A 23935-nucleotide genomic window follows, 5' to 3' on the forward strand; every position below is an offset into this window, starting at 1 on the left:
GAAGGTTAGGCGTGGGGCCAGCACCCTCTCCTCGAAAAAAAAGAACCCTTCACTATAAAAGCATCTATAGAGTTGTAGATGGCTTATGCCTCCTCCAGTGGCTCAATGCTATGGATAGGATTATACAATGCAGAGGTATAAAAGGTAAACACATTAAGGCATATATACAAGTGAATGAGTTTTGTAGTTTCCACCTTTTATTAATATAAAGTTTTTATACTACAATCTTAATTGTCATCAGTGTGGTCCAACAGACGTTCCGTTAAACATATTATTTTAGGAAAATATTCTATTCCTTAAATGTGTGTTCAACTGTATTTCGAATGTGTAAGAGAAATCTTTGAGAGGTAGTTCAGCAGAAAATGAGATGAATTAAATTTAAAAAAAAAATTGTTTCAGGTTTTTTGTTTTGTGTTTCATTTAGTGTTATTATTATTGATAATGATTACAAAACTTTATGTTGTTTGTATGTATTAAAAAAAAAAATGATTGATTTATTTATCAGTTATTACGATCACCGTGTTATTTTAACTAATTTCAATAATTTGTAAATTGATGAACTAGTTTTATTTTTATAAAGAAAATAATTTTTTAACCGCATTTGATCTTTTCCACCCTCCCCATGTTAAGAATGACTTCCTAAAATCTCGACTGCTTTCAATATAGAATTGCAAGATCGTCTCTCATAGTTCAGTCATAAAATTTGGTTTTCTTTTTAAAATTAGAACTACTTGATTAACTTACATAATTTTTTTTGTAATATGATTTTTTCCATTACGTCACGGGTACACACATCATACAGATATTTCTTTATTTTTGTTTTTAAATATAAGGGAGAATTCTAGACAAGAACCGAAAGTTTTTAACAAGATTTAACATTCAAACGAAAGATGTTGATTTTAAAGCTTTTTTTTATTATTATTTAATATATATATATATATATATATATATATATATATATAGAAGTTAACTTCTACCTATGTGTTGAGCACTGTTGAAATAAATACTGAAAATTTATATCTTCATATATTAATTTATGTGATTAGATTAAGTAGTCATATATATATATATATATATATATATATATATATATATAAATTTAATATATGAACGGTTATGTCTGTCTCTATATTTTCAAACTATCTCCTCCAAAATTAAAAGTCACACTGCGCTAGGGGCCTCAAATGATTGGACTTTTTACAGGCCGTTCTTTTATGGCTCTTTAGCCGATTAAAATACTTTTTAAGTGGTCAAAATTGTAAAAGATTGTTATACATTTCGTATATTCATTGTAGTTTATTTTTAATCAGTTCATATACGTATTACATTAGTACAATCGTAATGTCACCAGCTTTGAATGCTACAGTATCGGTTTAAATTCTAGTTAATGGCGCCTAAATACATTTTTTTTTGCTTTTGAAATCACGATATTTAAATATTATATTTAAGTGTATTTTATCTCTGCACAAAGCCAGACACCCCTTCCCGCTTATATATATATATATATATATATATATATATATATAATTATTATTATTATTAAATTATTATTAAATTAAAAATAAATTAAATAAATCAACTTTATATACTATTTCTAAACAGATTACTTAAAACAATTCTATTACTAATTACTATTAAAAGGTGTATACCTAATTATTAAAACAGATTTTCTTTAATGTAATATGCAAATGAGATAACCTCTTGAATGTTGATTTTTTTTTAAATAAATAATATATATTTATAAGTCCGTTTTCAGTATTAATATTTATTTGTGAAACATTCTACTTTTTGTATATATTAATCAAACCGTGACAGGAATAATTAATTGATAATTAATCAAACAAACTGACAGGAATACAACTTTATTATAACAGATGGACTTACATTTTTGTTTGTGTTATTTGGATGACAGGCACTCTGAATGTGATCGACAGCAGGTGAATATGATTGATTGTTTCCCAAAGTGTGATGCGCTTTACTTTCGTTGTAAGTAGAATTTTCGGTCTTTAAAACCTGTTTTAGAAAGAAAATTGTGTTAAATAATGAATGAATTAGAAAAATAAATAAACAACAGAAGGAACTAATTGTTACATGGAACCAAAAAAAAAAAAATTATTATGATTGCAAATTTTCTGAATATTAGATTTTAAAATTCGTATTATTTCGAATCTTCGACTACTGTTCTCATCTTGAGCGTTATTTTCACAACGTTTTGGTTGATGTAATCTCTGACCTTCTTCAGGTGTATCTTGTCGAACTCAGGAATCTTTCTATCGAACTCTGGAATTTGGACGGAATTTTGAACGGAACTCTTTATTTACTTCACGGAGGTAGCATGGTCTTGTTCCATCAGCCATAACTGGATAGAGATCCTCAGTAATTCACAATTGTAAATTTCGCTCGTCCACACTGAGAATTGAACCTTCAATCTTCAGAAGGATGTTACTTTTATAATTGATTTTTCTAGGTACTCGAACCACTGTGCCATGGATCCTTAAAATAAGATACAATACGTATTTTAACTATACACTTAAAAAAAAAAAAAAAAAAAAAAAAAAAAAACAACAACTTTGTGAGTGTTTGTTTTGTACTTTTAGAGTTTTAGCTAGACATACAGATGAACACTGCCCTTTATATAATAAACTTGCATGGATAGCCAGCATTGCCCAGCTGCACATGAAGTTCGGTTTGGACACACCTGCTATACTAAGGATATTGACCAGTTTTTCATTGTTATATGTCATCGTGGGCAACGTCGATACCTCCCACAACAATTTAAAATATAAAGGATACTGTAATCCTACTTAAAAATGGATAAAAACACAAAAAAAAAGAAAAAAAAAAGAAGTATGTGACAACCTTCCTACCAGATATTTTGGCAGAAGGGATACGAAGAGAAAAAGCTATTCTCCGGATATTAAGCACTTTTTGTTGCCCATGCGCTGGACCCCCCCCCCCCCCCAATAAAAATTAAATAAATCAAAACAACTTTTCTTTCAATCAAAATAGCAGAGAGTGCCCGTGCGAATGAAAAAAAAATTTGAGCGATGGTATCTGGGCTCAAATATGAAATGCGAAAAAAGGGAAGAAGACAAATGCTTTTGCCCACATGGCCAGCCATGAGTGCTTATGAGGTCATGACATTGCAAAATAAGCATTTTAAACATAGTTTTAGTTTAATACACATGTGTGACTTGCGAAAAAAGCAATGCAAAAAAGGAACCCTCCCCTTCCAAAATGTGGTCCAGTTGACCCCCACAGAATGAATCATTTTTAATTTTCACATCTTATGCATCAGGGGCATCGCTCGTTCAGATGGTACCAGTTTTGACCCAGCTGGATGCAGATGACAAATCTTTTTAGCAGACATACAAACACACACACAAACAGGTCTCCTTTATATAATAGACTAGCGGGGGGGGGGTACCCAGCGATGCCCGGGTGTTTTGAGGTGTGTGTGGTTTTGGGTAAATCAAAACTCCGGGAGTGGGTGGGGGTTAAAATAAAAAAAAAAAGTTTTGGTAGGTGAGTGTGAGGATCGAACCCGAACCCTTGAGGCAAAGTTGGAAATGAAAGTGTGAAAAAAAGACGTACGACATTAACCACTGGGCCATGGAGGCATACAAGAGAAATATGTTTGAATTTATTTAAGTATTGACAGGTGGTAGCAATAAAAGTTAATTCTGCTGCTTTTATTTGACCTAATTATTGAGGTCAAATAGAAGTCACGTAATTAACTTGGGTTTGTTTACCCAAGTTTTTTTCCCCCAACAGATGTTGGGGAGGGGGAAAGCAGCTCCCCATTGTCCAGATTGATTAGAATTGTCTGATATGAGAGGAGTTTGTCCCCATATTGATCAAAGCTGATTGCTTCTGGACGTTTCCTGGCGCGATGCCGAGAACATTGTTAACTTTGAATTAGTTTCGCTTTTTATACGAAAAAGGCCAATCAAAACGCGAGAAGCCAAAATAGCAATAATTTTGTAAAAGTCAATGTAAATAAATCTATACGCGACGCGCTTTCCCAAATCCTAGATATTATTATCTAGGGTGTATATAAATACTTGTAAGCGATTGTTACCCCCCCCCCTCCCCGGGACCGTGTGCGAGAAAAGCCTTTGCAAGACATACACGAAATGGTCACACACATTTTGCCTTTTATATATATAGATTAACATTCAAAGATAATAAAACTAAAGTTTAGAAAAGTCCATTATAAACAATAGAGGATATCATCATAGAATTAACACTATTTAGCCCATAGTTGGAGAACTAGAGAGAGAGAGAGAGAGAGAGAGAGAGAGAGAGAAGTATAATTCACAGAAATTTTGTCTTTTTATGTTATTTTAAAATTTAACTGGCTTTGCAAACTCAGTTTTTCCTAATTCAACCAATCTAATCTACCCTTAAGGGATAACTCAACATTTTTGTTCACATTTTTTTTTTTTTTCTAATTTGAATATACTTACTAATTTCTTCTGGAGCCATTTTGACTGGACACCCAACTTATTATCGTGCTGGTCAACATTGACTAATGGTTGCCATGGTGATCGTCTCAATGATCCGGTCAAAGGTAGAGGTGATTGGGAAGAGCGACTTGGGCTGAGGTCTGACAGGGAAATGGTGCAGTCGCTAATGCTGTTATCCAAATTACCAAAAAGTAAGGAATCTCTGAGGGAAGCCGCCGATTTTGATGAAATCTTGACAAAAAGGTGAGAGTCGGATCGGGTCCGTTTGATGAGAGGAGTTTGGAATCTCTGAGAAGCCGGGAATGTGAAGCGACTGTACAAAGGCACCTTCTTGCGGTCTGATGTGTCTGAAGACCGACACAGCTTTCTTGCTGTCCTGTCGCAGCCGTTTGTATTGCTGGCATCTGGCAACAGGAAAGAAAACCGTGATGAACTTTCTAACGAGTGCGAACCTGGGGAATAATCGGAAGAGCAGTGTAATGATTTTGCCGATTGGTGGAATGACGACGACGATGACGATGTTGATGCTTCTAGAAGGCTCTTGCGTTTAGAAGGGCAACAAAATTTTGGAAAAGTGTGCATGCAGTTATCTGCATTTCTTGCCTCGTTACAGTTTTGTTTTGAAGTGTGAAGCCGTTCTTCTCTTGGCTTCCTTGCTGTCAGACCTTTACGATTGCTTGAAACAATAGTTGAGGAACTAAAGAACTCTTGCGAGTTGAAGTTATCACCAGTGCCATTTAAATCTGAGCTGTGTTCGGAATCGGTCGGAGAGCTACTAGCACGATTATTCCGAGACAGAGCAACGATGTTGGATTTGTTCACATGAGGCACTATTTTTCCACAGCAGTCGGTGGTCATCTCAATACTATTGCGTCCACTCATCCGTTTCATCATGGCCGAGTCGCTAAATCTTTCAAGCATCTCGGGTTGCATGTCGCTGGACATTGTTGAATAGCCATCGTCCCGACTTCCTGAGTGTTCAGCTTTAATGCTTTCATAGCTGGAATCTGAGGAGATACTACAGAGCTTCTTCAGTTCCGAGTTCATTGCTTCTCCTTCGTTGGCACATGCAGTCATCACATTCTTTCGCCATTCACTACATGTGAGGTAGACATCTGGCAGAGTTTTCTTGTTAAAGGCAAACGGCACGTTTTGCCCGCTATGTTCCAATCCGTTATGGTAAACCTTACTGTGTCGGATTTCGGCATCGTGGGATTTGGAGAGTCCATAGGCACAGACTGGCAGTTTTTTTGAACTGGGGTGGTTCGCCTTCTGCTGAAATGGGGTCATAAAGGCCAGGTATGATGGCGGAGGATCGTCCGGGGAGTAGTAATTGGAATTCTTGGATTTTCTACCTTTCTGGCTGTCGTGTTCCTCTTTTCGAGATTTATGCCGAGGGCCGGTTGTGTTGCTATAATGGCTTGCTGATGCCAATGAAGACGAAGATGACGGCTGTCTCGGCCTACAACAATTACTCTCACATTCAGAAAGCCCGCCACCTACTTTCTTTCTACTGTATCGCTTAGTCAGATAAGGGGAGAGAGGAGATGTCTGAGAGTCCTCCTGTGAAGGAGAATCAGAGTTGTGAGTGGGCGGGCTGAGATCCAGGGTGTCAGGCCTGGAGACATTCGGAATGATAGTTTGTAAGATGCCGTCATGAGAGAGACTCTCAGGATGAGCATTTCCCTTGCAGCCAGAGCATCGTTTTCGTGGCTCACTGATTTTCTCCCTCCCTCGCAATTTTTCAAAATCGGCGCCCATTTGAGCGGTACCATTCTTCCTATGACAAATATCTGTTCTGAACACTGGAAATGGTTCTTGATGGCCAGTTTCGTTCTCAGGCGTTGCTAGAGCATCCAGGCTGTTCTCTAGTATGTCGTTCGGTGACAGAACGTGGCTACTCTTTTTTGTCACCGTCATGGTTTCCGTTTCATCGTCGCTGTACATGTCTTGATCGAACTGATGCGTAAGCCCCTTGCTGATGGTTGCAAAATCCATTTTCCAGCCACTTTGCTCTTGCGAAATGGCACTTTCGCCAGCATTCAAAGATGGTAACTGCTGACAGTTTAATGGCCGGACTGTTGCATACTGCTTCGACTTCATGCTTTCATGCACATGTACTGTCGCCGATGCTCGGCTCTGGGAAATTTTAAGACTGCTGCCCATCGCGGTCAAATCATCTGGATTTGAAGAGGGGTTCATAAACTCGGCCAGGCACAAGGCATCTTCGGTGGAGGCCTGGATCTGAGCCTCAGTTACATGGTTAGACAAAATGCTAAGTCGGTCAGAGAAAGCGTTTAGCTTGTCAGAGTGGGCGATGAGTTCATCTCTCAGCCATGGTGGAGGCGTGCTCATCCGGGGCACGTTATCTTCATAGGACTGCAAAAGAAAATTGAAATACATTATGGAAAAAAGAAAAACAAATGGATGTTTCAAACATTTTAATGGATCAAATCTTAAGAATATTTCAAGGAAATTGAACAAAATAATAATAAAAATATATATTGGACTTTTCTTCAAAATTGAACAAAATAATAATAAAAATATATATTGGACTTTTCTTGAAAATTGAACAAAATATATAATTAAAAAATATATTGGACTTTTCTCCAAAATTGAACAAAATAATAATAAAAAAATATATTGGACTTTTCTTCAAAAACCTGGAGAATCGGTTTAAACAAACAAAAAAAAACAAAAAAATTAAAATTCGATTAAAAATAGGATTTTTATTCGAGCAAATATGAAATATCAGATCAAATAGACATAAACACACATTATATATATGGTTTTTTATGGAAATCGCCTCAGACAAGGCATCAATGTAAGGAGCTAAAAAAATAAAAATTACTTCAAAGTCTAAAACTTGCCAAAGATAAATGTTAAATGGAAAAAATTCTGATGTAGAAAACAGCAATTTTTTCCTCTTTGTCAGAAACATCACTTATGGAATGTAAGGACTAATGCACAAAATAATGAAAGAGAGTGTGTGTGGGTGTGCGTGTCTATATATATATATATATATATATATATATATATATATATATAATTATGCCATATTTTTCTTCACTTTATCTATATCTATCTTCAGCTTCACAGCTCACTATATAATACAATTAAGTTATCAAAGAGTAAATCTTTAACAAGGCAAAACTTATCAAAATAAGAAAAGCTCAACACTATTAAGAGGAGCAAACAAATATTAAATGAAGAATGAGGAATAAAAGTTATATATAACTTTATATCATCAAAACAATAAGGAAAAGTTATGAGGAAAATTAAGAAAAAAAAAACTCTTTAGACCATAGAATTTCAAAACTAAATGCTTCTCATTATAAGAGAAGGGTCAGAATTATACAAAATACAAATATAGAAAAAACTGGCTTAATAACATTTAGATATGAAGTGAGAATCAGAGCATTGCCACAAAATTCAACATTTAACAAAAAAATAAATGAATCATCAGGAGATGCTAAAGAGTGTGGTGCCGCTATGTCTTCTAGCAAGCCTCCAATTTGGCTGTTTTGTCAGCTCTTTCATTTCCTTTTATTCCGATGTGACATGGGATCCAGCATATAATTATTTCTTTGTGTTTAGACGATGAGTCAATTCTGTTTAGTATTTTAATGATTAGAGAGTTTTCGAGTTGTTTGCTATTCAGTGAATGTGAGTACAAAAAATTGAATCTGAGAGTGTTGGAATTTCTGGTTTTTATTACTGTATACAGATTCGAAAAAGTTGTCAAAAAACAAATATATAACAAATAAATGTTATCAAAGGCAAGATAAGTTACTTTTCTACCTACCTGGATATATTTTTCGTGTTTTTATTCAATGTAACATGTTTATTCAGCTCGAAAAGCATACAGTGTTTACCGATGTATTGGAAAATTCAAAATGGCGTCCGACACTCACTTTAACACGGTAAGTTCAGGAAAAGATGTTATAAATAATAAACTAGACAAAATACTGTTAGAAATTCGCTCATTATATGTTACCGTGACATAAGTTGACATATATTCGTTGTTTTTTTAATAGTATTTTGTCTAGTTTATTATTTATAACACCTTTTCCCAAACTTACCATGTTAATGAGAGTGTCGGGCGCCATTTTGAATTTTCCAATACATCAGTAATCACTGTATGTTTTTCGAGCTGAATAAACATGTTACATTGAATAAAAACAAAAAAAATGTATCCAGTTTCATAGAAAAGTAACTTATCTTGCCTTTGATAATATTTATTTGTTATATATTTGTTTTTTGACAGCTTTTTCGAATCTATGTGTACAGTAATACAAACCCGGAATTTCTTATGTTTATTTTTGTTGAAAATGTTGAGAGCTAAGTCGATGTCACATGTTTCAGCAGTAAAAATAAAGCTTTCTATTGGAAGGGCCTTTTTTTTAGGGTTGTTTCATTCGATACGGCAGCACACGCCACTCTACTGTGGCCTTTGGAGCTGTCATAGAAAATGTGTAAATGGTCCGGGTATTTTAGGAAGGTATTATAGGCTTTCTCTTAGTAGGCATTAGGGTGGGTTTTCGCTTTTGGGAGTTCATTTAATTTTAGAATTACTTTGGGTTTTTGAGAATCCAAGGTGAGGTTTCAGTCAGTATGTGTTCTTGGATATTTTCTACAGCCATTTCTGATTCCTGTAGTATTGTTTCCATTCTAAGACTAAAGGACTTTATAGCTTTTCTTTTTGCTTCAAATGACTCTTTATATTTTGGGATTGAATGTAGTTTCGTATGCTGGATTACTCCGATGTGCTTTTAATTTAGTGTAGTATTAAGCACCCAGTTTGTGACTCCTTATATTTGCAGGAATTTCGTTAGCCTCTGCATGAAACCTTTTAATTGGGGACGTTCTAAAAGCACCCAATGCTAATCTTAGGCTTTTATGGCAGATTGGGTCTAAAATCTTTAGGTAGGATTTTTTAGCTGATTGGTATATAAAACTACCGTAGTCTAGTTTGATCTAATCAAAGTCCTATGTAACTTAATTAGAGTTTCTTTATCCCCCCCACACACCTATGTGTAGTAATCACATACTTTTATTGCAACTATTTCTTAGGTTCTTCAGGTGGAGGATAAATGTCAGTTTTTTGTCAAATATTAGTCCCAGAAATTTGTGTTGTTCTACAATGGTAATTACTATTCTTCCGAGTTTCCGTGTAGGATCATTGTGAAATTTTCTCTTGTGACAGACATGAATGCATTTGGTTTTGATTTGGAAAATCTATATCCATTTGTCTAATTTATTTAAGCATTGTTGGAGTTTGCACTCAATGGTGTGTATATACTTTAATCTGCAATACACGAGGAGATCATCTAGATATAAAGATCCCTCAACGCCAGGATCCAAACATTTCACTATGCTGTTCATTTTAATATTGAATAGTGTCACGGATAATATGCTATCTTGAGGGATACCCTCCTCTTGGTTTGTGGTGTCCGAGTAAGCGGATCTAATGCAGACCCTATATTTGCGGTCAGATAAGAGTTCTTTTATAAATTGTGGGAGTCTGTCTTTTAAATCTAGTTCATGTAAGGCTCTCATTATTCCATATTTCCATGTAGTATCGTAGGCTTTCTCTAGGTCGAAAAAGATTACTGAGAGGTGCTCATTCCTCATAAATGCTTCCCTTATAGATGTTTCCAGTCGAACTAGGTGATCAGTTGTGCTTTTTTTTATTACGAAATCCATATTGTAGGTTGGAAATAAGGTTGTTGGATTCTAGATACCAAACCAATCTGTCATTCACTATCCTTTCCATAATTTTGCACATGCAGCTAGTTAATGAGATGGGTCTGTAGTTTTGTGGGTTCGAATTGTCTTTTCCTGGTTTTGGGATTACTACTGTAATTTGTTTGGAAATTTGCCTTCTGTCAATAATTTGTTGCAAGTTCTTAGTTGTAATTTCAGTGATTCTGTAGAGAGTTGTTGTAAGAATTCGTAATAGATTTCGTCTAGTCCTATGGCTGTGTTGTGGGATCTTTTAATATTTTAATAGAATCTTTAAATTTGGTTAATGCAAGCAGTTTATTGTAATCTTCTAGTTTTTTGATTTAATAGAAACCATTCTTGAAAATGGATTAAGAATGTTATATTAATTCATGGGCAAGATTGGAAATTTTGCGGCAAAATACCCTAGATTCCTACATCACATAAAAGGAGCCAAACTCCCCTATTCACCGATTAAAATTGTAATCACCTAATTATTTATTTTCTTTTTCCATGTTTTGAAAACAATTTTCAATTTCTTAATTTTGTCTTACAATGGATTATGCCAGCAAGAAGACGTTTATGTTTATATTGCACGCACAAAATGGCCACCCGTGATAGCATATAGAATTACATGGTTTAATATTTGGAAAACTAAATGTTTTTAATTTTAATTTTTCGCCAATACTACACTGTGACAAGGCAGTTTCGTACGCGAATGCACATTTAACAGCCTTTTTTATGCTCGCGCATAGCGTAAACGAAGGCTGGGCTGTGAAATGGAAAATAGTCCCAGAGTTAAGGGGTTAATATCATACAAACGGTAAATTTGCGACGGAAACGGTTACTATATTCTTTTAAAGCACACCAAAAATTACAAAAACCTTTTTTTTTTTCTATACAAATGTGAGAGGAGCCTTAAAGTAAAATACCGATTTTTCTTTACTTTTTAAAAATTTCCTTGTGTCTTTATTGAAAGATGAAAACAGAAAAAGAAATCGAAAAAACCTTTTAACCAAAAAAAAAAAAAAAAAGAATGGCTCCCCCTGGCCTGGCCCCTAGGCCTCCCCCTGGCCTGGCCCCTAGGCGGCTAGAACGTGGTGCTCATTTTAAGTTAACCACCCACTTAACCGACACGTAAGAACGGAATATTTTCGCCTGAAATGCATTGCTTTAAAATATTATCACTGTTAACATGCACTGAAAATTGTAGCAACTGATTACCTTTGTTCGATTATCAATCATACATTAACATTAAAACAGTCAAAATATCTAAAGGGAAATAACTTACTTTGGTTATCTTTAAGAGTTATCTCCCTTGGAAAAACCCAAAACCAACTTGTACGACTTTTTTTTTTTTTTTTTTTCAACATAACTTACGTGCTCAGAAGAGTGAGCGCTACTAACATTGTATCAAAAATAGTTTAGGTTCTTCTTGAGATAATAATCCTCGGTACCTACAGTAAATACGATTCTAATTTTATGTTATGCAGATTCAGGCTATTTTTAAAAATTATTTCTGCTTCTTATTTCCTTTGGCGCTTTAGGACGAAATTTCGGAAATCGTAATACTAAATTTCACATGAAAACAATGGTATCTACGTATTTTTAAAATGATTATATTAAAAAATTACGAAAATCGATAAGGTAGAAAGTTATTTATTAAAGAAAATTAAAAAATAGAATTTGATGAAACCGATCGTAAGAGTTAAAAAAGAAGGTAATTTTCCGTTTCGATTTAAACAAGATGCCCGCAAGTTTTCACCTGCTAACAGGATTAAAGTTTTTTTTTTTTTTTTTTTTTTGTCTTTTTTAAAAATAATTCAGTAATATTCAGGTAATTTCGATTGCATGTAGGGGAAAATAAATTTAAGAGAAATTAAATTCCTCTGCCTCAAACAAAATAATAATGAAAAAAAAAAAAAAGAAATAAAACATAGACACCTGCTGCTTCTCGTTTAAAATGTGCCGCATTTATTTTTCAACCAAAATAACAAGATAAACAAAGTCCGATCGGTTAGAGTTTTTGTGAAATCATTGAGGTTAGAATATTCAAATTAGGTGAAAATCCTTTGTGGAATTACTAAGATTAAAAGGTAATTTTAGATGAAAGTCCTTCGTTAAGATAATAAGATTGGAAGGTGAAAGTCTTGTGAAAATAATGTCCTTATTTTAAGGCTTTTGTTTTAACTGGTGTAGTTAGTGGATGCGACGATAGTTGAAGTATATCAATATCGTATTAATAAAAAAACAAATAAATTTAATGATTAAAAATCTCCCCCGCCAAAAAAACGTGAGAAAAATAAGCCGTTACCATAGCAACAATGGCGATATCTAAGAGTGAAATAAAAAATTAAAAAAAAAAAAAAAAAAGGAAAGAAAAACACTGATATATTTAAAATTCAGAAAAAAAAAAAAAAAAAAAAGTATCCAGCGTCTCTTTCGGAAAAAGCTAGCCGTTAAAACTTTTAAACGCCAAATTAGTTGCAGACAGGACCCCGTTGAAGAAAAACGTCCTCCGCCGATAAAAATGAATATCACGAGAAATACAGGAATTGTATATTATTGTTGGCCTTCAGCGGAAAACAAAGGTTGGTTCCTATTTAACTCTTTCCATTTATAAATAATAAAGGAAATATCAGATCTCTTTAAGAGGAATATAAAAAATACGAAAATTCAGATTTCGTTAGTGCTTGACAAAAAGAAAAGTTCATCGTATGAAAGAAAGAAATAAACAAAACACTATAAACAAATGCGAATAACCATTAAGAGACATAAAAAGCAAAATCGATGGTAAAAGGGGAATAACTCTATTCTTTTTGGTTTGTGAATCCGTTTTGATTCGTTGCTCAAGAAAAAAAAAAAGAAAAAAAAGCCTTATTGAACTGAACTATTATTGTCATTTTTATTTATTTTTTTTATATATTACCTGTTCATTCTTGGATTCTATTCATTAAAATAAAACAAAGAAAATAATATATATATATATATATATATATATATATATATATATATTTTTTTTTTTTTTACAAAGGCATCACCACATTATCAAGGCCCAGAGGCCACTCAAGGATAAGGGTTAAAGAGTGTACAGTAGAAGTTGGTCAATATAGTAATCATTAGTAATGAAAATTTGGTAAATTTAATAACTTATATGGAACGGCTCATCAAGAACTTATTTACCTTAGACTTGAACACAACCATATTGTAGTCAGCTGGAAAGCAGGAAAACGGAAGACAATTCCACAGGCGTGCAGTTCTAAGAAAGAAGCTTTGTTCATGGAATCTATGTTTAGGTTTAGGCACAGATAAAGAGTGGGGGAAATTATTGATAGTGTTTACAGCTAGACGAGTGTTTCTTGTGAAAGTTTGGCGAGGGGGGACCATAGATTGAAGCTCAGTTGAACACCTTCCATGAAAATAACGATACATCAGAGACAAACTCGCAACATCTCTTCTGTGAGATAGAGGTTGTAAGGAGGAGAAAAGGACATCTCCTACGAGGCTACGAAGTCTATTTTGAACTCTATCAAGGCAGGACAAGTCCTTTCTAGCAGCTCCTGCCCAGATGTGGCAACAGTATTCCATCCTTGGACGTACCTGGCTCTTATATAGATAGAGAATAGCATCAGCAGTGAGATATCTACTGGATCGATAGAAAGATCCCACCATTTTTCCAGCGGCCTTGGCAACAGATTTGATATACGTGTTCCATTTAAGATCAGGAGTAATGGTCAAGCCCAGAAGCTTGTCAAAACTTGAGGCCTCCTGAAGACGAGAGCCATTCATTTCAATTGATGACAAATGTGGATTAAAATGTTGATGATGTAAAGAGAGAAGCTTGGTTTTAGATGCATTAAAAGTAACCAGCCACTCCTTTCCCCATTGTACTACATGCTCAAGATCAGAGGAGAGAGAATTGGAGAGTACTTGCTCGTTTACTGTCTTAGATGTGGTACCATAAATGGTAGTGTCGTCAGCATAAATGTCTACAAATGATGTAAGGATATGATTTGGAAGATCATTAATGTAGATCAGGAAAAGAGTTGGGCCCAGGATGGATCCCTGAGGGACACCGGCATTAATACTGTGAGCTTCTGATTTTTGCCCCTCAACTACTACTCTTATGAACCTATCAGAAAGAAATGATTTAATAATTGAGAAGACTTTTCCAGCTATACCATAGCTAGCGATCTTATGAAGTAAACCTTTATGCCATACCCTATCAAAGGCTTTAGATATGTCAAGAGCAATTGCCCTAGAAAGATTGCCACCGTCGAGAGATTTGCTAATCCTATGCGATATAACTGTAAGGACATCTGCTGTAGATCTAGCAGAACGGAAACCATATTGAGTGTCACTAAGAAGGTTATTTTTGTTGAGATGTTTGATTACTTCTGTATTTAACACAGATTCTAGCAACTTACTCATGACGCACAGGAGACTTATTGGCCTGTACTGAGAGGGGGATGAGCGATCACCTGAATTCTTAAATACAGGGCATACTGATGAGATTTTCCAGGGAGATGGGAAACTATTCTCCTTAAGACAACGTTTAAACAGTTTTGTAAGTATGGGCGCTAGTTCAGGTTGAAGTTTTTTGAGTACTATAATTGGAATACCATCAGGGCCAGTTGCTTTACTGGAATCAAGGTTTTTGATTAGCTTGGCAACATCACGTACAGATATACGTATATCACATAGCGTGTTTTCTGATACAGGAGGAAATATTGGGGGTTGGCGGTCTTGGTCGCAAAGGGTAGAATTAGCTGCAAAGTTCTTGACAAAGAGTTTGGCTTTGTCTGATGCTGACGAGATTACCTCAGGTCCATTGATAATAGTTGGGATGGAGCACACGCTTCTGTTCAGGATTCTCTTTGCTATTTGCCAAAACTGGTGGGAACCAAGCCGCTGCTCAGCTACTTTGGACTTAACAGATTGAGCATACAACTCTCTTGCGTTCCTTATTACTTTCTTACAATGGTTGCTGGCAGTCCTGAAAACGGCTTTAGTTTCCATACATCTATTACGTTTGAAGCAGTGGAAAAAGTGATTTCTGTGCGCAATGGCAGCAGCACATTCTGGAGAGAACCATGGCTGGCTGTTAGGTTTTTGCTGAAACTTTTTAGAGGGTATGAAATGGTCAATACCTACAATTAACCATTCAGTTAGGTCTAATACTATAGAGGACACATCCTTTTTAAACATGGAATGCAGAGGTAGATCAGATATAAATGTACGGAAGCTATCCCAGTCAGCCTTAGTGTATCGATATACTGTACGATGAAGTGGTACGTCTGGGGACTTATTACATTTCATTTTTATTTTAATTGATACAACAGAGTGGTCGGAAGATCCAAGAGGCGACAGAACAGAAACTGAACATAGTTCAGGGCAAGTTGTGAGAAAAAGGTCTAGTAGGCTCGCATACTGGCCGTCATTATCGGGCACACATATATATATATATATATATATATACACACACACACACACACACACACACACACACACACACACACACTTGTGAATTCATTATCACTTCATGTCCAAATATATGCAGAGACTTTTCTAACCCATATTCTATTGCAGCGATGATTAGCTGATGGCTAAGAAAAACCTATCCATCTATCTAAAATATATTTTATACAACACACAGCCTATACACCGTATTTAAACCAGAGAAGAGAGCGGATAATTGATATCCCCGTTTGGATGCTTTTTTTTTTTTTTTTTGGTGGAGGAAGTCGATGAAATACAGCCTGGCGCATACCCCTCTACAGCGCACTTCCATGCGATCTGAGATGAAAGATTCCTTTTTTTTTTTTTTTTAAATTTTTTTAAGTTAATTTAAAAAAAAAACACAATAAATAAATAACCTCAGAAGGGGCACGTCACACTGAAGAAGTTTGCCTTATTCGAAAGTCCCATGAGGAAAGTAGACCGTTATTAGCAATTCTTATAGAAAATGTACGGAATGGGTGCATATGTGCATGACTGTGTGTGTGTGTGTGTGTTTTTTTTTTTATTTTTTTTTATTTTTTTTATGCCCGCGTGGTGTGTGTAATTATGGTTTCAACAGATTTGAAAACGACCATGAGATAAAAGCAAGAGCATGTTCTCGTGTCAAGTTGGAGTGAAGAGAGAGAGAGAGAGAGAGAGAGAGAGAGAGAGAGAGAGAGAGAGAGAGAGAGAGAGAATTTTGTTGCGTTTAAATACTTTTTGAATCGGATTCAAGCACAAGATTGCTGCTGCTGATATTTGGTTTGGGAAAGCGTTAAAAAACAATCTTCTAAAATTTCGGTACTCCTGCAGTATTTTACCCACCGATTTCACGATCTTAGCCGAGCGTTGATCGACATCCGTCGGAAAACGCCGGAACATGGCGAGCGGTACGATACTCAATCAGCCAATCAGGGCGCTTCAAACGAACGCGCAGCAGACGAATAATTTTCATTGAAATTACACACACATAGCGTTTCATTTCAGTTATTTTATTGTTCAAAGTAAAAATACACAGCCTTTCATTTCAGCTATTTAATTTAGCGATAAAAAAAAAAAAAAAAAAAAAAACCGGGAGCTGTTGGAAACATATTTATGCGAATTTATGTGGAGACAAAAATTTGGACACAACCCTTTTGTCTCCATAATAAATCAAATCGCGGAAGGCTACCCGGTTTGGGAAGGAGCTTCTTTCCACATCCTCTGAAAACCCTTTGCTCCCTACTTTGCCTCTCTACAGTCAGTAGAAAATCTTCCAGTCGGAACTAAAGATAAACAGTAATTGTTGTCCCCCCCCCCCTACAAACATTACTGAAAAAAAAACAAAAAAAAAACATTGTTGTTACTGTTTAATAACGTTTTGTTAAAAAAAAAATTAAAAAAAAACATTGAAGTGTTTATTACTGTTGCTTACCCCCCCCCCCCAAAAAAAAAAGCTATCGGAAAACAAAATGAACCAAAAAAAAAAAAAATATTCAACAAAATAAATTTATTTTACTTTAAAAAAACTTACGGTAAGTGTTTGTGATTTATTTTATCCAAATTTTTTGTATTAATTTTATCCATTTTGTTGTGTGTGTGTGTAATATCTTTTCCTTGTAATGTTGTTGCTATTCACATACTTTTAGCGTTCTTGCACCGTAGCTCCGAATTCTCGGCTTTCGTCGGCGTTAACGCCGAAAGCGTTCGTCAACGCTCGGCTAAGATCGTGAAATCGGTGGGTAAAATACTGCAGGAGTACCAAAATTTCTCATAGGTCGATATTGTTACATGGTATTGTCTTCGCCTACGTCCGCCAGAAATATGTCCATTTTGCTTTTGTTGTTGCGAGAAAAACGCGTGGGTGTATTTGAAATTATGTCGCAGCTAGAAGAACTTGTTTTAGTGCAAATGCGCGGGAAATTAAAATCCATGAACGTTTGTTTATTTGCGCACGAGTGTGTGTGTGTGTGTGTGTGTGTGTGTGTGTGTGTGTGTGTGTGTGTGTGTGTGTGTGAGCGACAGCACACTGCATAATTTGGAAGCTACCATTGTAATTTATTAGAATTAACAACAAAAATCAGTAGAAACCATTGTTTTTAAAAAATCTGAAAACTCCATTTGTCGACTACAAAATGTCGTCCTAATAGTGTAGAAGTGCCTTTATTTCAAACTTTTGTTCTCACCAAACAAGCATATTGCCACCGAGGCAGTGGAGGAGGAGCTATTATTGTATTATTAGATTTGTAAGAAATGTAATAATTTAAGGAAACTAAAATAAACACTTGTTCTTTTCGGGATAACAATTCTCATATCCAGTAAATACTGGGTAGAAAAATATCATTCCAAGTTTTAGTGAAAACAAACAAAACATTTCAAAACACATGTTAAACAAATGAGCGCATGATTAAGCGCTAACACACTGAACTGGACGATACAACTTCTGTCTTCGACAACTAGAGACTGCGTCTGCGCCAACACCATCATGGCATAACAAATATTGTCTAAACCTTCTCGATGAAGGGTTTTGTATAAGCCGAAAACTATGAATTTTCAATAAATATTTATTTTAAAGAAATATAAATAATACACGTGTGTGATTTTTAACCGTCACGTTTTGAATTTCATTTACAAAACAGTGGGTTTCTATTATTATTATTATTATTATTATTAAATTCTTATACGTTATAAATATACGTTTTTTTTTTTTTAAATTCTTATACGTTATAAATAGAAAAAGCAGGAATATTGAATTTCACATAAAGCCAATGATATCTACTTAATTATGTCGTAGTAATGAAAATATCCAAAAATTACGAAAAACGATTAGGTAGAAAATTAATTATTAAAGAAAATACTTTTCGGGGTATTTGCAAGTTTTACTTATATAATAAAATGAATAACGCGAATATTAGCAGGGGAGGTAATTAATTTATGAAAACTTTCAAAACTTAGGCCAAGTAAGGACAAATGAGTTATTTCCCTTTTTGTTACGTCACGCCAACATGGCGAAATCGTTTGTTTTTTTTTAATCATGGAAATAGTTGTTTTTTTTTTGTTTTTTTTTTTAAAATGCAATATTCCAGTAATATTTAACTAATTGCGACATGACAATTAAGTAGATAGCATTGATTTTAGTTGAAATTGACATAAGTAATTAATAGGTCCGAGCAAAAATGGCGGAAAAAGATAGGGGGACATAGTTTTGAAAGCCGGTTTATCATAATTTTTTTTGTAAGTTTCCGAATGTGTGCATCCGTAGAGTCTTTTTGTGAACGTTTGTATAATTTTTACCATTTTTTTAATTTAATTATTTTTCTATCTTCCTGCATTTAAATTAAAAAATAATTTTTTTTTCAAAATTATATAAAAATGATGTTACACCAACAGTTTCACATTTATTCAAGCAAGGAAAATATTAGAATCTTACATATAAAAATTATGCAAAACATGTAATCTAAAAAAAAAAAAAAAGTAGAAATATATTTTGCAATTATATTTTTTTGTATGTGAAAATATTAAACAAACAATGCTTAATTCAATGATAATATCGGTAGTTTGAGAAATTAATTTTTCTTCAAGTTATATCGAATTTGTTAATGCAGACTTTAGGGTTTTGTTTTTGTTTTTGTTTTGTAATCTCCCTGAAAAAATTAAATTTTCTTTATTTTTATTGTTACAGTTTACGATGCTTTATTTTCATAAAAAAGCAAAAATATATTCATTTTTTTTTTTTTTTTACACTACTGGAAACCATAACTTTAGTGAAGGTATTTTTTGTTTAAACAAAATAATATATTTCCACTAAGATTTAAATATAACATAATTGGTTCATTATATTCCATGATCATTATTTGATAAATACTGAAAATATCATTAAAATTGGTTAATTTCCTGATTGTTTGTGAATTTTTAAGTAAAGGTCAAAATGTTTAAACATTTTGAGCATCGGCATCCATTTAACACGTACCTAGTAATTAGTTGTCATCGTTTTTTTTTATGAAAAAATTTTTTTTCGGCTGTCGAATTTTGCTTTTGTAATAACGAATATTTTTTTTTTTAATTTAAGATTGCCAAAATTTTCTTATTTTTTGAAAAAAACTTTGTAAATGACTACCATTTGTAATGAAATAAAGTCAACTATAAATAGTAATATTCAAGAGAAGATAATTCTATAAGACTAAATCAAAATGACACTCCGACAATTTCGATTTGAAAACCACAAAATTAGAAAATTTCTATCAGCATTTTGTTTCATTTTCGATCCTTGAGCGATTATCTAGACTCCAAAAAGTATCCATTTCACATCTGCCATTTTGTTGTCATTCAAACCTAGCAACTCAGGACTACTGTTTCGAATTAAATAAACACTAAATTAAAACACCAAAAACTTATCCAGATAGGTAGAAGAGTAACTTATCTTTGCTAACATTTATTTGTTATATTTTTGTTTTTTGACCACTTTTTTTTCGGTTTGTTATATAAAATGCCCGAAATATTTTTTACAAAAACAAACTACTCGCTTATTCTTTTAAAACCTGGAATAATATTATTATTATGATAATAATAATATTATTATGATAATAATAATATTATTATCATAATAATAAAATTATGATATAATAATAATAATAATAATAATAATAATAATAATAATAATAATAATAATAATAATAATAATAATAACTAGCAGTAAAATTCCACTCCTTGTAAACGTCCCCAGAGCTGGAAAAAAAAGCTTAAAAATAATCAATCAACCTTAAGTTTTATAATTAAAGTCCATCAAAGGGGAGAGAAAGCAAAACAAAAAGCAAAAACAAAAAAATCTCATCAATAAACACAATTTACTTCCATTTTCAACCCCCTGAAAAAAAGAAAGAAAAAAAAGAAAGAAAACTTCAAACCATTGCATGTAAAAGAAGCAAAAATTAATTGCTGAATGACACCACATTTAAACAATGGATCAAGTTTCGTTAGCAGTGATGTTATAACAAGATTCGTTGAGGATTTAAGGTCTTGCAACATCAATCTGGAAGACCCTTCAATTTTATTAATAAAATTTCATGCACCTAAAGAATTAAGCAGCTCAAACGATGATGCACTTAGATGCAATTGCAATATCATGCTGACTATTTACAGTGCACAACGCCATGCATCTCCTTTACAAAAAAAAACAAACAAACAAAAAAAAAAAAAAACAATAAAAATAACAACAAAAAACAACAAAAAAATAACAACAAAAAACAACAAAAAAATAAGATAGATTTTTGTTAATGAAATGAAAAGTAAAAAATTGTTTATTGATCCTTTTGACCTACGAAGCTATTTTGAGGAGTCCAAATTCATTTGACTTTTTTCTTTTTTTATTAATGAGTCACCACTTATTAAGGACCACGACCCACTCGAGGATAAGGGTTAAAATGATCGTCAGTTTGATGAATAATGATATCACGTGAGGATTGGGGACAACTGATGATTGACTTGAAAATTACTTAAGAGATCATCCAAGAGGACAGCTCATCATGTACTTGTTTACATTAAACTTGAAGACGACGATGTTGTAGTCAGTTGAGAACTTTCAAAGATGGGATGTTCTAAGAAATAAACTTTGTTTATAGAAGTTTAGGTTCGTTGGTTGGTTGTTTTATGACATATCAACCCCTTTTCAGGTAACTTAATGCCGAATCCAGTTATTTTGAAGAATTTTTTTTTAATACAATATATTTCTATTTAACCATTAGTTGGGACCCTAACATGTACTACCACTCTGGGTTAAAGTGGACCTGGGAGCAATGGCAATTAAAGGGTGGCTCCATACTCCCCAAAGCCCGTAAGCTGGGGCCTCACCATCAGATATAGTTTAAGGTCATATCCAGGACCGTAGAAGTTTAAAGTTCTATTTGATTTTTGGTAGAGAGAGAGAGAGAGACAGAGAGAGAGAGAGAGAGAGAGAGAGAGAGAGAGGGAGAGAGGAATTTGTTGTTGTTGTGGTTGTAACTGAGTGAGTTCTTGCTGTGAATGTTTTAGGGGGGGGGGCTGGAACTGAAGGTCAGTCGAGCATCTACTGTAAATATAACAATGCAGTAGAGAGTGAAAATGGCTGCAAGAAAGAGAAGAGATCATACTACCACTAGATTGTAAAGTTGTTTTTTGTTTGATTTGGTTTTGTTTTACGGCATATCAATCCTTTTCAAGATATTTAATGCCGAATCCAATAATTTTGGAAAACATTTTATGTTTCAAGTTCTTTATAACTTCAAATATTTATTTATGGTGCTTAGTTTGGTTGTTTTGTAGAGGAAAATTGTTTTTATTTTCAACTTTGCAGAACATGATTGAGTTCTGTAAATTGAAAGGATAAAAAACAACATCAATGTTTGGTAGATTTTAAGCAAGGAATTATCTCCAGACAAACCTGATCTGGTAAGCATCTGGTTGTTTTTTGTATTGTATATCTAGGAAATGCATAAATAGCAAACATCTCGTATGAATTGTGTTTGTGGTCCTATAACCTGTTCTTCCTTAAAAACAATTACTATTAAAAAATAAAGTGTTAGAAAAATAGAAAGTATTGGAAAATAAAGTATTGAAAAATAAAAAAAATATTGAAAAAAAAAAAAAAAATTTTTAAATATTGAAAAATAAAAAAGTATTGAAAAATAAAAATTATTGAAAAATAAAAGAGTATTGAAAAATAAAAAAGTATTAAAAATATATAAGTATTGAAAAATATATAAGTATTGAAAAAAATAATGTAAAAATAAAAACAAATATTGAAAAATAAAAATCAAGTATTGGAAAATAAAACGTTTGGGAAATAAAAAATTTAGAAAAAAGTTTAGAAAATAAAAAATTTAGAAAATAATTTAAGATATTGGAAAATAAAAGTATTGACAAATAAAAATGTAAAAATAGCAACAAAGAATATTTACAAACAAAAATTATCCCCCCCCCCGTCCCAAAATAAATAATTACCAATAATTAATGGATCTATATATAAAATAAATAAAAACTAATTTTTTTGCACTACCCAGAAAAAATATTAGCTTTATCAAAGCATATTTGTTGATTGAAAAAACAAAGATACGTCTTGACAGAGAGAGCGATGTTATTATAAAGATATGAGTTTCTGCCCCTCCTCGTTTTCCCTCTCTCTCACTAACCTACCCCGTCTCTTCTGTCCAACCCATTCTTCTATGCGGGGGACACACACACACACACACACACACACACACACACACACACACACACACACACACACATGTATTTAAATCTATATGACCCCGAGCAACGTCGGGTTCCTCTGCTAGGGAGTTAAATATTAAGAAAAAAAGCAGTTAATTTTCAATCTCTGAAAACTATTACAGATAAATAGATAATGTTTTAAAAATTTCTTAAAGCAAGAAAAAATAATTAAAAAACAACGTTTCAAGGAAAAAAAAATTAAAAAGAAAATGACACTACTTAAAAAAAAAAATGTAAAAATAAAAAAAAAGATCTTTCTAATGAAATGAAAAAAAAAAAAAGAAAACAAGGTGATAAAAATAAATGTTAGAAAAATAAAACATTAATAAGTTGTTAATGACTGTTTGGGATGTAACAAGTTATATTCATTAGTAAAAATTTCCCTTTTGTGGTGAATGAGTTAAGATTTGAATAGTGAAATGGATCTGTGAGAGAATAGGGACATTGAATAAAAAATCGTTGTTATGCATTGAACTGAAGTATCAGTGTCGGTCAGGGGTGTCAAACATTGAGTTAAAATATGGTTGGCAGTCATTTTTAACCATGGCTCAACTTAAAAAAAAAAGTTCAACATTACAAAAAATGTAAGCATTATCTATAATATAAATCTCACCTGTCTGTTTAAATGTATGTATGTTTGTATGTCTGCCTAAAACTTTCGACAGAGGCAACGGATTTTCACGAGATCAGTATCATTTTGAACGACAAATATAAAAAAATTGGCTAAAAACATTCATTCTTTTACTCTCAAGTGGGCACTTTTCTACAAGGAGGGTCGATTTTTTTCGCTGACATTTTTGCAAGTCATTCAAATTTCGCATCAACGGTTTTGCATAAAAAAACGTTATTGCGACCGCCCGTGACGTCACAATCACAGTGGGTGCATTGATAAGACCGTTTGTTTTATTTTTCACCTCCTTTTCCTCTGGTGCGTTATGGGTTCGAGCCTGCCTGCCAACTTTTTTTACACACACCTACAAAAACCCGGGCAACGCCGGGCATCCAGGCTAGTAAAATTT

The 23935-nt window shown here is 33.4% G+C and overlaps 1 protein-coding gene across 2 annotated transcripts in view; it reads right to left on the reverse strand.

Moving 5' to 3' along the window:
• The window catches only part of LOC145248188 (uncharacterized), a 558365-nt gene that overhangs the window by 15530 nt on the left and 518900 nt on the right, over positions 1-23935 (reverse strand). For both annotated transcript variants that reach the window (XM_080110044.1, XM_080110045.1), the window contains 2 exons: positions 4470-6848; positions 1885-2013 (listed from right to left, as the gene is read on the reverse strand). In XM_080110044.1, coding sequence (XP_079966170.1) covers positions 1885-2013; positions 4470-6848 — 2508 coding nt within the window. The remainder of the gene's footprint in view (positions 1-1884; positions 2014-4469; positions 6849-23935) is intronic.

This window comes from Euprymna scolopes, chromosome 26, assembly GCF_053919585.1.
Source record: "Euprymna scolopes isolate OS-2025 chromosome 26, ASM5391958v1, whole genome shotgun sequence".
In the NCBI taxonomy this organism is placed as follows: Eukaryota; Metazoa; Mollusca; class Cephalopoda; order Sepiida; family Sepiolidae; genus Euprymna; species Euprymna scolopes.